Raw genomic sequence first — 12,258 nt, 5'->3', positions numbered from 1 at the left:
ACAAATATGATCTCAAACTTTTTATTTTACATAGACGCCTTCGATCTAATGTGTACTTGACTTACAAATATGATCTCAAACTTTTTATTTTACATAGACGCCTTCGATCTAATGTGCACTTGATTTACAAATATGATTTCAAACTTTTCTTTTGCATAGACGCCTTCGATCTAATGTGTACTGGACTTACAAATATGATCTCAAACTTTTCTTTTGCATAAACGCCTTCGATCTAATGTGTACTTGACTTACAAATATGATCTCAAACTTTTCTTTTGCATAGACGCCTTCGATCTAATGTGTACTTGATTTACAAATATGATTCAAACTTTTCTTTATATAGACGCCTTCGATCTAATGTGTACTTGATTTACAAATATGATCTCAAACATTTCTATTACATAGACGCCTTCGATGTAACGTGTACTTGATTTACAAATATGATCTCAAACTTTTAATTTTACATAGACGCCTTCGATCTAATGTCTACTTGATTTAAATTTAATGGCATTAAATATTGAAAGAAATACATGGCCACAAATAAGCGTAGGGCCTTTACGGCCGTTTTCATATTTACCAAAACCGCTATTTTGTTCATACAAACATACTTCACTCAAATATATAATTCAAAAACGGCGTCCACAGCGTTCAGTCATTCTTGTCGGTGTTGAGCTTCGCCGACTCGGAGAACATGAGACTAGATTATGATTATTTTATTGCAAAAGCAATGACAGTACAATATGGTTTATTTTATTAAAAAAGAGCGCAATTCAAGAATGCTGGGAGAGTTTCTTGCGCCGCTTCTTCTGTCTCAAAACGCCATTTGTTTCCGAAGCGGTAGTAGTATCTAGTGTATTAGAAATCACATCAAAACGAATTCTAAAGGAATCAATTTTGAGAAAATAAATGCCTTTTATGCCTTTTAAGTTAGTTGACAAGTAAGTACTAGATATGAGTTTGTGTGATTGTTAGGCAGGACTGGAGGCGTTGAAAGCCGCTGAGACGAGCGGACAGCTGCTCGTGTTCCACACGTCGTTGCCGACGTACAACGCGCCGGGGAAACTGATCAACAGGGAAGACAGGAAACTGCTCGGCACTGACAAGGAGAAACAGATATTAAGTGAGTTTTTTTTTAATGAAAATAAGGGTCGAGACGAGCAGGATGTTCAGCTGATGGTAATTGATACCCTTGCCCATTGCAATGCAGTGCCGCTCAGGATTCTTGAAATACCCAAAAATCCTGTGCGGCACTATAACTGCGCTTGTCACCTTGAGACATAAGGTGTCAAGTCCCGGATCGAATCTCGGTAGGTGCAATCATTTATATGATGAATATGATTGTTTTTTTCCGAGTCTTAGATATTTATATGTTTTTAGAAGTATATTGTATTAAATATATCGTTATCTTGTACCCATAGTACAGGCTTTGCCTAGTTTGGGGTCAAGATAATATGTGTAAAAGTGTGTCAATATTATTATTATATTACTAATCGCACATTTCTGTTCGTAAATAATAATAATATGTTAGTTGTTGTTCATACAAACTATTTCTTCGTTATATTGTATCTATTATTTTTTATTATTTGCTTAAAATCCTTGTTAAATTTGTAGGTTGTTGTATTTTGTATTTAAATGAATGTCTTGCAATGAGAGTGGTGTATGCACCAGTAACTGGCATTCATACAAGGTTATGTACCTATTAGACCATAATTATTTTTAATGTTGTGTGTGTAATGCTGTTGGTGTGTCAATAAATAAATAAATAACTATTAGAGTTAGCATTTTATACGATTGTTTGATCAGGTCCGCAGACGACGGCGTACAACGAGCTGGGTCAGAGCTGCTCGGCGGCCGGCGTGTGTGTTGAGTTGTTCATTTGTAATAACTCATACGGCGACCTGGCCACCGTAGGCCAGCTGGCGAGACTCACCGGCGGACAGGTGCACAAGTACACGTACTTCACGGTGAGCCTATCAATATTTTTTTTACGACAATAAGGGACGAGATGAGCAGGACGTTCAGCTGATGGTATTTGACGCGCTGCCCATTACAATGCAGTGCCGCTAAGTAGTCAGTATTCTGGAAAAACCCAAAAATTCTGAGCGGCACTACAATTGCACTCGTCACCTTCAGACATAAGATGTTAAGTCTCATTTGCCCCGTAATTTCACTAGCTACGGCAACCTTTGAGACCGAAACACAATGATGCTCACACATTACTGCATCACGGCAGAAATAGGCGCCGTTGTGATACCCATAATCTAGCCGGCATCCTGTGCAAAGGAGCCTCCCAATATCTGCTACATTATTGTAACCAATAGGATGTCTATATCAGTCAGCGGCCTGTATCTCATAAACCGAAATTTTTATATTTTATATTATTATTGCCGCTATTACACTTGTATACGCCTTTGATTATCTTTTATATTATCTATATTTTGTTGCAAAGTCTTAGCACAAGATATTCGAATTCAAGCTAAACACTATAAGCGATGCTTTGTGATAAAAGGCTAGCCCTGTATATATAGAACAGAATATTACCAAACAATTCCGCCATCGCAATAAAAAAAGTGGACTCTCCTCACAGTTCAATAATTATAAGATAGTGAATGGCAGTAGTAGCGCAGTATAGCGATTCGTGAGTAGATTTTCCTACAATAACCTTACAATACAATAATAAAAAAAAACACTAGAAAAACTGTATCTGTTAGGAAAGTATGTAAAGAGAACATCGTGCTTTAAATTGTACAACGATATCTTCCTTTGTGACTTATTTCGCCCTCGCCTTTTTTATAACAGTGAAGTTATCGCAATCCAACAACAAACAAGGTAAAGTAAAACTTTTAGATAACACTAAAATGTGACAGCCTACTGATGGGGTTTTCTTCGAAATTTTAATTATACCTTCTGTTTCGCTTAAGGCTGATACCGACGGCGAGCGTCTGTGCCGCGACGTTCAGCGCGTGGTGAGCCGGAACAACGCGCACGACGCGGTGATGCGCGTGCGCACCTCCACCGGCGTGCGTGCCACCGACTTCTACGGACACTTCTTCATGTCCAACACCACTGACGTCGAGCTAGCTGCTGTCGGTACGTTTACTTATTTGATTGGAATAAACATAATAGAACACTTTCTTATTACCTGTAACATGTTAGGTAGCTTAAGATGAAGACACTAATTAATATACTAGAGCCTAGTTTTAATAACAATTACATAGTTATAAAACTAGCAAGCCACAAGTACAATCTAGTGTCTATCAGTATGATTGTAAATACAAACTTTTATGTAGACCCGTGATTTCAAACGCCACTTTAAGGGGTAATATGTATATTACATAATATGAATGATATAAGTGTTATGGAAGTGGTTGGTACGTTACAGACGCAGACAAGGCGATAGGTGTTGAAATAAAGCACGACGACAAGTTGACGAGTGAGGACGGTGTGTACATCCAGGTGGCGCTGCTGTACACGCACCGCTCGGGCCAGCGGCGCCTGCGCGTGCTCAACCTGGCGCTGGCCGTGGCGCACCAGCTGGCTGACGTGTACCGCTCCGCAGAGCTCGACGTGCTCGTCAACTTCCTCACCAAGCAAGGTACACATGTCGTATATAATGATCAGGCTGCTCGCTGGCCAAAACATAGCTGAGGTGCTTGTGTGAATGAACAACCAGGACAAAAGAGTATGTCATTAGACTAATTGAAAGTCATCATTGGTTTGAAGATCCGGCTCGAAGGACCAAAAATGTTTGATTTCTAGTATTCTGGTATAATATTAATAATTTGATCTCAATTAGGACTAGTTTAGATGTTTGATTTCAAACAGAATATAAAAGAGGGCAAATAAAGAAATTTAAAATATAGTAAAATATACAACTGATAATATATCCCCTACACTTATAACGCGCGGTAGGGGACGGACCAAGAAATAACTGGTATAATTTTTCGCGTCAAATAATACTCAGATAACAATAACGTGTCGCGATATAAATAAAACCACTGTACAGGTTTTAATGACATGTTTCGATTGTGTCAATATTTTGTTTTAAAGTTTTATAACAGGAAATTTCGAGATGAGCAAAACTTTCCTCTGATTATAAAGTGATACCTCCAATACTTTATAGCCGTGATTGCGTCCATCTTCTTAATAGATATAATCTTAAGTCATGTTAGTACAGTAATTTCACTAGCTCCTATTACAACTAGCTGCCCTTCAAACAAAAATACAAATAGTATACATTTTTTGTAAACAAAACAATAAAAATATCGAAGAAAAATGGCGGGGATTCGAATAACCTACTTTTTTACGGCGCGCGACGTTCTGGTAGTGTGGAACGCATGTAAACGAAAATGTTCTTTTTTGGAATTCATATAGATACCACGCACCGAGTAATAAGAATGTGGCTGTCTGTTGAAACTCTTTGCGCATGAAGGGATCGAAAAAAAAACATGGAGTGTTGTTATGAAATTCAGTACAACATTACAAAACTCTTTTGGATGATGTAATGGTTATTAGAACATTGGGTATTTTAATGTTGGCAATGAGGTAACTGTTTCAGAATGTTTAATTGAGGATTTAAAGCATTTGTGTAGATAAAGATTTAAACGATCCGGGGACACTCTTTCACAACGGAATATGATGTTGTGTCTTCGGAATATTAATCTGAATGTACCTATTTATTAAGGAATAAATGAGGCTATTTATTATTATTATTATATTATTTTGTGTATGAAATTATTGTGCGGCTGTTATTAAAGACGCAGTGATAAATTTAATAGCTGTTTTATTCAATTCAATTCAATTTATTTATTAATATTGTTAAATTACAAAATTAGAATTATAATACAAGTCTTACTTCAAAGCTATTTAACACTGTGCCTGAACTAGGTAATCCTGTGTTTCAGGCGTAAAAAAGGTAGGTAAAAAACCCCATTTGTCGTATCACCGCTCTTTGACAACACTTGCCTCAAAGCCTCGCTTAGTATCGGAATATTGGGTCCCGAAATCTCGAGCGATTGCCAATTTCGTGGTCATCTGGAAGGCAAAGCCAAATTGGCTTCAAAGAAACTGGGCGTCATTAATAGAGCACGGCAATACTTCAAGCCGGCCCACATACTAGCGCTGTACAAAGCGCAGGTCCGGCCAGATATGGAGTATTGCTGTCATCTCTGGTCTGGCGCACCTCAGTATCAGCTCGATCCATTTGACCGCGTGCAACGCAGAGTAGCTCGAATTGTCGGGGGTCTCAGTGCTCTGTGAACGGCTGGATTACTTGGCGTTGCGTAGAGACGTCGGTTCATTGTGTGTCTTCTACCGCATTTATCACGGGGAGTGTTCCGAAGAGCTGTTTAACCTGATTCCTGCCGCCGAATTCCACCTTCTCACTACACGCCACAAGTTAGGATATAATCCTTATCATCTGGATGTGTGGCGGTCCTCCACAGTGCGGTTTTCAAGGAGCTCTCTTTCACGTACTACAAAGCTTTGGAATGAGCTTCCTTGTGCGGTGTTTCCGGAACGATACGACATGGGTACTTTCAAAAAAAGCGCGTACACCTTCTTTAAAGGCCGGCAACGCTCATGTGATTCCTCTGGTGTTGCAAGAGATTGTGGGCGGCGGTGATTACTTAACAATAGGTGACCCGAACGCTCGTTTGTCCTCCATAAAAAAAGTAAGACTTCATTCAAATCACAAATATTAAAAGCCGCGCACGTAGAAATATTGTTAAATGTAAAGCGTTGTAATATTTCAGCCGTGTGGGCCAGTCGCGAGACTCCGCCGCGTGCGATCCGTGACGGGTTGACGGGGCGCTGTGCTCGCTCGCTGGCCGCGTACCGGCGCCACTGTGCCTCGCCGTCGTCCGTGGGCCAGCTGGTGCTGCCAGAGTCCATGAAGCTGCTGCCGCTCTACACCAGCTGTCTGCTGCGATCCGACGCCATCGCTGGCGGTAAGTTGTACCACTTCCTGGCTCCTTTGTACAGGACACCGGCTACATTATGGGTAACTTATGTCTCAAGGTGACGAACGCAATTGTAGTGCCACTCAGAATTTTTGGGCTTTTCAAGAATCCCGAGCGGCACTGCATTGTTATGGGTAGAGCGTAACGTCCTGCTCGTCTTCCTTATTTTCATAAATAAAAGTTGGAACACTCCACGTGAGGTACTTTTATCTATAAATGAGGCCAAACAATAATGTAGAAAGAAATTATGAGAGAAATAGATGTACATTACCGTAATTGATTGAAATGTTAGGAGTTAATAATTTTTTTTTCTCGCCTATTCGATCGCCTATTATTTTCTTATATTTTTGTATATATATCCATTTCACCAACTGCCTCACAAAAGTATTGGTTTTATAAGGGGATAGATAAATAATTTTAAGACAAGAGGAGATTCGCGGTATTATAAATTGTATTCGAATCAACAAGGATGCTGAGTCAATTTGACTGTTAATAATTATAAATTTAATTTGTGTAAGGGCCCGACCTGACGTGCGACGACCGGTCGTGCGCCCAGTACCGCGCGCTCACGGCCGACGTGGGTCTGTCCGTGGTGTACACGTACCCGCGCCTGCTGCCGCTCCACTCGCTGCCGCACGAGCAGCCCACGCCGCTGCGAGCGTCCATCGACAAGATGAACGAGCGCGGCGTCTACCTGCTGGGTGAGTCAACCGACCAGTTGGAGTTTACTCCTTAACAATCGATCTTCATATAATGCGCCCGGTATGAGAAAATATGGAGAGTAAAACCTACTCATCAAATGGGATAGTAACGTTTTTGGTGCGCATCATTTCTCGCGCAACTTTTACTTTTCAGTTGTGTGTGTGTGTATACCTGTGTGTAGCCAGCATACACGCTTAAGCTACCTATTTAGGTGTGACAAACTTGATGGACCTTTTAAAATTGGAATTTTGAGTTCCGTTTTTAACAGGAGTTGTGTTTGGGCATTTCCTGACATATTTTGAGCGTTAAGGTTTTATTTGATTTTTGAGTAATACGATTTTATTAGCTTCTGCTGTATGTCTGTTTTGCAACCGACTCCGTTGGACTTGATTTTGTTTAGACCTGTTCAAAGACAATCGTTCTTGAGGAGTAAACTTCAGTCATGCGTCGGAGCTGACACACACTTTTTTTACTTATTAATTTACATTTTTTTTTACTTACTTGTGTAAGGCATTTAGTAATTGACGTTTGTGTATTTTGTTGCATCACTTTGTTTATATTGTAATTGAAATGATTTGTAAAATTAATTTGAAAATAAGAATCTGTAATATTCAGTTTTGAAAAGAGCAACCTTAGAGTTTCTTGCTCTTTCTTCTCTATGGAAATCTGCCTTCCGAACGAGCTGTAAGAAAAAAATGGCATGTTTCAAGTGCAATGCAATTTACCTACGAAATAAACATATTTTTGTTTGTTTGACTGTCACATTCAATTCTGCTGTAGTATCATTCAGATAAATCTCATTTCGTCTGGACGTAAATATTCATTAAACTTTTAGTGCTCCACCGGTCCAATTCGGCAAGCAATTCAAGGAAAGCCACACGATCTCATTCGATATCTTGCCTTATTTTGTTATTGGAAAGATCTATTTTCCTTTGAAATTAATAATAATAATAGAATAAAAGTCCGTTAAATTCTGTACAAAGATAATGGCATATAAAAGTTAACGTAAGAAAGAAGAAAGTGCTATGTTTCTTTGAATTAATTTGAAGTCTGTTAAATTCTGTACAAATTAGAATAAAGACTATGGGAAATTGGCATATAAAAAAAATGTTTTTTCGTTTCAAGTTGTAAGCTTTACCCAATATGAGGTAAGTTGCTATTCTTATAATACATCTAGATTATATTTCCAAGACATTTGAATAGTTATAATAGCATAATTTATTGTTTTTGTTCACATAATATCGAATAGTAATAGCATCCAATCAAATTTAGTAAGGACTTTGAAGTGTCGTTTCCTTTGTCTTTTTTTTTTATTAAATATAAATAAATACAGTAGGTTATTTAATAAATAGAAAATATATGTATTACAAAATTAATTAAATAGTAGGCTGTATAGGTCTGGAGCCCAAGCCTAATATCAATGTCGTAAGCTTAAAAAAGAAGCGGTGTGAAACAGGTCTTGTTTTTTCGTGTGTTTGTTAATTTCTTCAAATTTGCTAAAATTGTTAAAAATGTCCATGTTTTACTAATGTTTTATTTCCTCGCAATCGAAATGAAAAGCAGAGTTTATAACTCGTCCACAAAACCAATTTATCCACGACATTACTATCAGCCCTGGCCTTCGGCTCGGGCTGCTAAAAGTCTCGGACAAAAATGGTTCGTTTTGTGCACTCGTTGTAAAATCTACTATTATTCTGCTAATTAAAACAAACACACAAATGTAATATTGTATTTTGCGCAGAGAACGGCGTGCACATGCTGGTGTGGGTGGGGTCCCAGGCGGCAGGTGACTGGGTGAGGGACGTGTTCGGAGTGGACGGACCTCACGCCCTCGACACGAGCGTGACGGAGCTGCCCGCGCGGGACAACGACACGAGCGAGGCCGTGCGGGACGTGCTGCGGGACGCAACACGCAGGCGACGCTCCGCCATGAGGGTGAGACACCTTACATACCTAGACCTGACATACCGAGCGTACGGGTCACCGGGTGTTAAGTGATCACAGTAGCGTTGCCGGCCTTTAAGAAAGGAGTACGCGCTTTTTTGAAGGTACCCATGTCGAATCGTCTCGGAAACACCGCACAAGGTAGCTGATTCCACAGCTTTGTAGTACGTGGAAGAAAGCTCCTTGAAAACCGCACTGTGGAGAACCGACACACATCCAGATGGTGGGGATGATATCTATCTATACAATCCTGGCTAGATTTTACCACGACTGCGCTTATTTCTACCGTGAAGCAGTAATGTGTGTAGAAGGGGTTGGTAATTTAAACGCACGTAATAAATCTACATTTTCAAGTTTCCACACGTAGTATTACAATTTGAGCATAGTGTCCCCTTACAATTCTCAATAAGTAATGCCTTCTCGAACTTAGCGCTCTGGGTTATATAAGGCATGACCGTCTACCGTGATGATGCTACCAACTCTTAGTTGGCACTATAGTGCCTACTAACTTACACGAATTAAGTTAACTAAAGATCTAAATATTATATGCAATTATAGCTATTTATAGTGATAGTTATATTAAATAGTAGTTAAATATTAACAGTAGTTAAATAAATGTAGTTATAAATTGGGATATCTTATGGTAGTTCATGACGTTGGTAGCACTTGTTAACACATCAAGCAGACATGTGTAAGCATTATTATGTTTCAATCTGAACTCTAAAGGGCACCGTAGCTACTGAAATGACTGGGCAAATAAGACTCAACATCATTATGTCTAAAGGTGACGAGCCCAATTGTAGTGCCGCTCAGAATGTTTGGATTTTTCAAGAATCCTGGGCGGTACTGCATTATAATGGGCAAGGCGTATCAATTACCATCATCTGAACGTCCTGCTCGTCTCGTCCCTTATTGTCATAAACAAATCATGATACTACAGACATGGAGATTATTAGATAAAAAGAAAACAAAGGAAAAAAGTGTTTTTTTTGTTTACTCTTAGTATTTTCACTAAACTAACTATTATCTTTCTTATTAATAAACGCAATGAAAAGTTTCTCCAAGCTTAAAATTATCTCTCCATGAAAAAAAAAATAAGATAAAGACAAAAAGTTTTAAAATTGGAATAATTTTTACTTCGCGGTTATTAATTACATAGAAAAGGTTTAATTTCTCGTGGTCTTCACACTTTCAGTAGAGTAGTAAATTTTTTAACACACGTCTTGTACTGTCTTTTACTAACACACGCACGCATAATTTGTAGTTTGTTTTCTTTATCATTCCTTTGTGAGTTTAGTGCACATGATTTTCTATATATTATTGATATATGAAACAATTTTGAATGTGTTCTACAGCTCCTAATGGGCGAAACACATGTCTTTTAATTTCGTCGCTATCTAAGTAATAAAAAAAATGTTAGTGGACTTATGTACGCACGTTACTTAGTTACGGCCTAATTCATTGGAGCACCTAGTCTGGTCCCGTATTACGTTCTGTCAAATCAAATCAATCAAATCAAATCAAAATCACTTCATTCATGTAGGTCACGGAAATGACACTTATAAGTGTCAAAAAATTTTTTTTTTCTTATTGAATCTACCGCTACTTCGTAGAGGGTTGAGCTAATGAGAAGAAGTACCAAGAAACTCATTGCCACTCTTTTAAATCGAGATTTACATTTTCACCGTTTTACAAATCATTTCAATTACAATATCTTATATCTTTAAATGAGCAATTCTTGTATATATATATATATATATAATTGGAATCTCGGAATCGGCTCCAACGATTTTCATAAAATTTAGTATATAGGGGGTTTCGGGGGCGATAAATCGATCTAGCTAGGTTTCAATTTAAAAAAATGTAGTTTTATCCGTTTTAATGAGAAACAGCTACAATAACTTTAGAATACAAAGGTAAATTTCGACACTATATACAAGACTATAGTAGCTCAGATGGGACATTGGGTGATCCGGAAAGCAGAAGACCCGGTTCGAATCCAGATGTCCTATTAGTTTTTTTTTAAATTCAAGTTTGTACATTCTTGAAAATCCGAGCAAGGCTCGGTTGTCCGGATATTAATATGTAAAGTGATGCAACAAACATACTCAAACGTCAAATAGTCTATCGTTAATATAAGTATAATAAAAACTTATATAATGTATTTTTTATTGAAGTCTGAGCAATTAATGAGGGCTTCATTTCGAATTCACAGCTAGCATTTTGATCGAGCCACCCTCTGTGACGAATTTACGGCATTTATTTAATGTCGGTGATAAGCGCTAAACTTCAAGTTTTCTTTTATTATATGTGAAAGAGGAAACTTAACTTTTAAAATCGACAGTAGTTTCGATAAAACTTTTTGTTTCCTTATAGGATTAATTCTGGCCTTAACAACAATAAACAATCTATTTGTGTTATGATAATAACGGACGAGACGAGCAGGACGTTCAGCTGATGGTAATTGATACGCCATGCCCATTACAACGCAGTGCCGCTCAGGATTCCCGAAAAACCCAAAAATTCTGAGCGGCACTACAATTGCGCTCATCACCTTGAGACATAAGATGTTAAGCCTCATTTAAGCCCCAATAATTTCACTAGCTACGGCGCCCTTCAGACCGAAACACAGTAATGCTTACACATTACTGCTTCACGGCAGAAATAGGCGCCGTTGTGGTACCCATAATCAAGCCGGCTTCCTGTGCGAAGGAGCCTCCCACTGGTTGTGTTGTTGTTATACAGCACGCGGCAGCCATAGTCGTTTATAGTCGTGCTTGTGGGTGCACTTCGCTTCACAACTATAAAATTTCATATCAAATTTCAATCCTTACAATAATTATTTCGTTTTACCCTGTTTTTACGCGCTTTTTATTAGCTTCACCTGTATGTATATTTGTTTGTAACCGACTCATTTGAACGCGATTTTGACCCACTTTAAACGGCCAGATTTCGTTTGAACTTCGTAGATTTGTCGAGGACCGATGACAATACATTAATTCGATAAAATCATTCCATTTTTCAATTACAAAATAAGATTTTTGTTACTTTATGAAATTGTTTCATCTATTGCAGGAATTTATATTATTTATTTTTCAACCATATGCGTCAAAAAATTATCTCATAGAATTATTCGTACAGAAATAAAATATTAAGAGTCACAACTTTCCTATCTCTCAAATCGGATCAAACTTCATACAGTGTGCTAAGTTAGAAAAAAATCGGCTCAGTACTTTAGGGGTTCATAGCGGACTAACAACGTCTGTCGTAATTTATATAAAAAGATAATAGGACACATACTTGGTAGGAGTATATTATTTTATAAGCCTTATAGCTCGTACACTACTGCTTACCGGCTGATAAACACGCCGCTGTGGTATCCAATGTAGCACATAATTTATTAAGGCGTGGTTACATTCGCGCAACACACACAAACAAACTGTTTTAAGCAACATGCCATAAGAACTATTAATTCAATATTGTAATTATTTAACACATGTCTTTAAATACTTACTGCCTTATTCATAATAAAACGCTTTCCGAAGGTATAAAGCTATATAAGTTAAAACGTGTTTTAAGCCTATCGAACGTTCGATAAAATTCCTTATCCATATTCGTTAGATAAATCTCCTCCATAACTAATACGTCTCTA

General features: G+C 38.1%; 1 protein-coding gene across 3 annotated transcripts in view; it reads left to right on the top strand.

Annotated features, from left to right (window-relative positions):
• Positions 1-12,258, top strand: part of LOC126970129 (protein transport protein Sec24C) — a 35,498-nt gene that overhangs the window by 18,893 nt on the left and 4,347 nt on the right. For all 3 annotated transcript variants that reach the window (XM_050815861.1, XM_050815859.1, XM_050815860.1), the window contains 7 exons: positions 973-1,120; positions 1,804-1,964; positions 2,922-3,090; positions 3,383-3,595; positions 5,754-5,948; positions 6,479-6,661; positions 8,404-8,597. In XM_050815861.1, the coding sequence (XP_050671818.1) occupies positions 973-1,120; positions 1,804-1,964; positions 2,922-3,090; positions 3,383-3,595; positions 5,754-5,948; positions 6,479-6,661; positions 8,404-8,597 (1,263 nt within the window). The remainder of the gene's footprint in view (positions 1-972; positions 1,121-1,803; positions 1,965-2,921; positions 3,091-3,382; positions 3,596-5,753; positions 5,949-6,478; positions 6,662-8,403; positions 8,598-12,258) is intronic.

The sequence above is a fragment of the Leptidea sinapis genome, chromosome 20, assembly GCF_905404315.1.
Source record: "Leptidea sinapis chromosome 20, ilLepSina1.1, whole genome shotgun sequence".
In the NCBI taxonomy this organism is placed as follows: domain Eukaryota; kingdom Metazoa; phylum Arthropoda; class Insecta; order Lepidoptera; family Pieridae; genus Leptidea; species Leptidea sinapis.
This window is presented reverse-complemented; position numbering and strand designations above follow the sequence as displayed.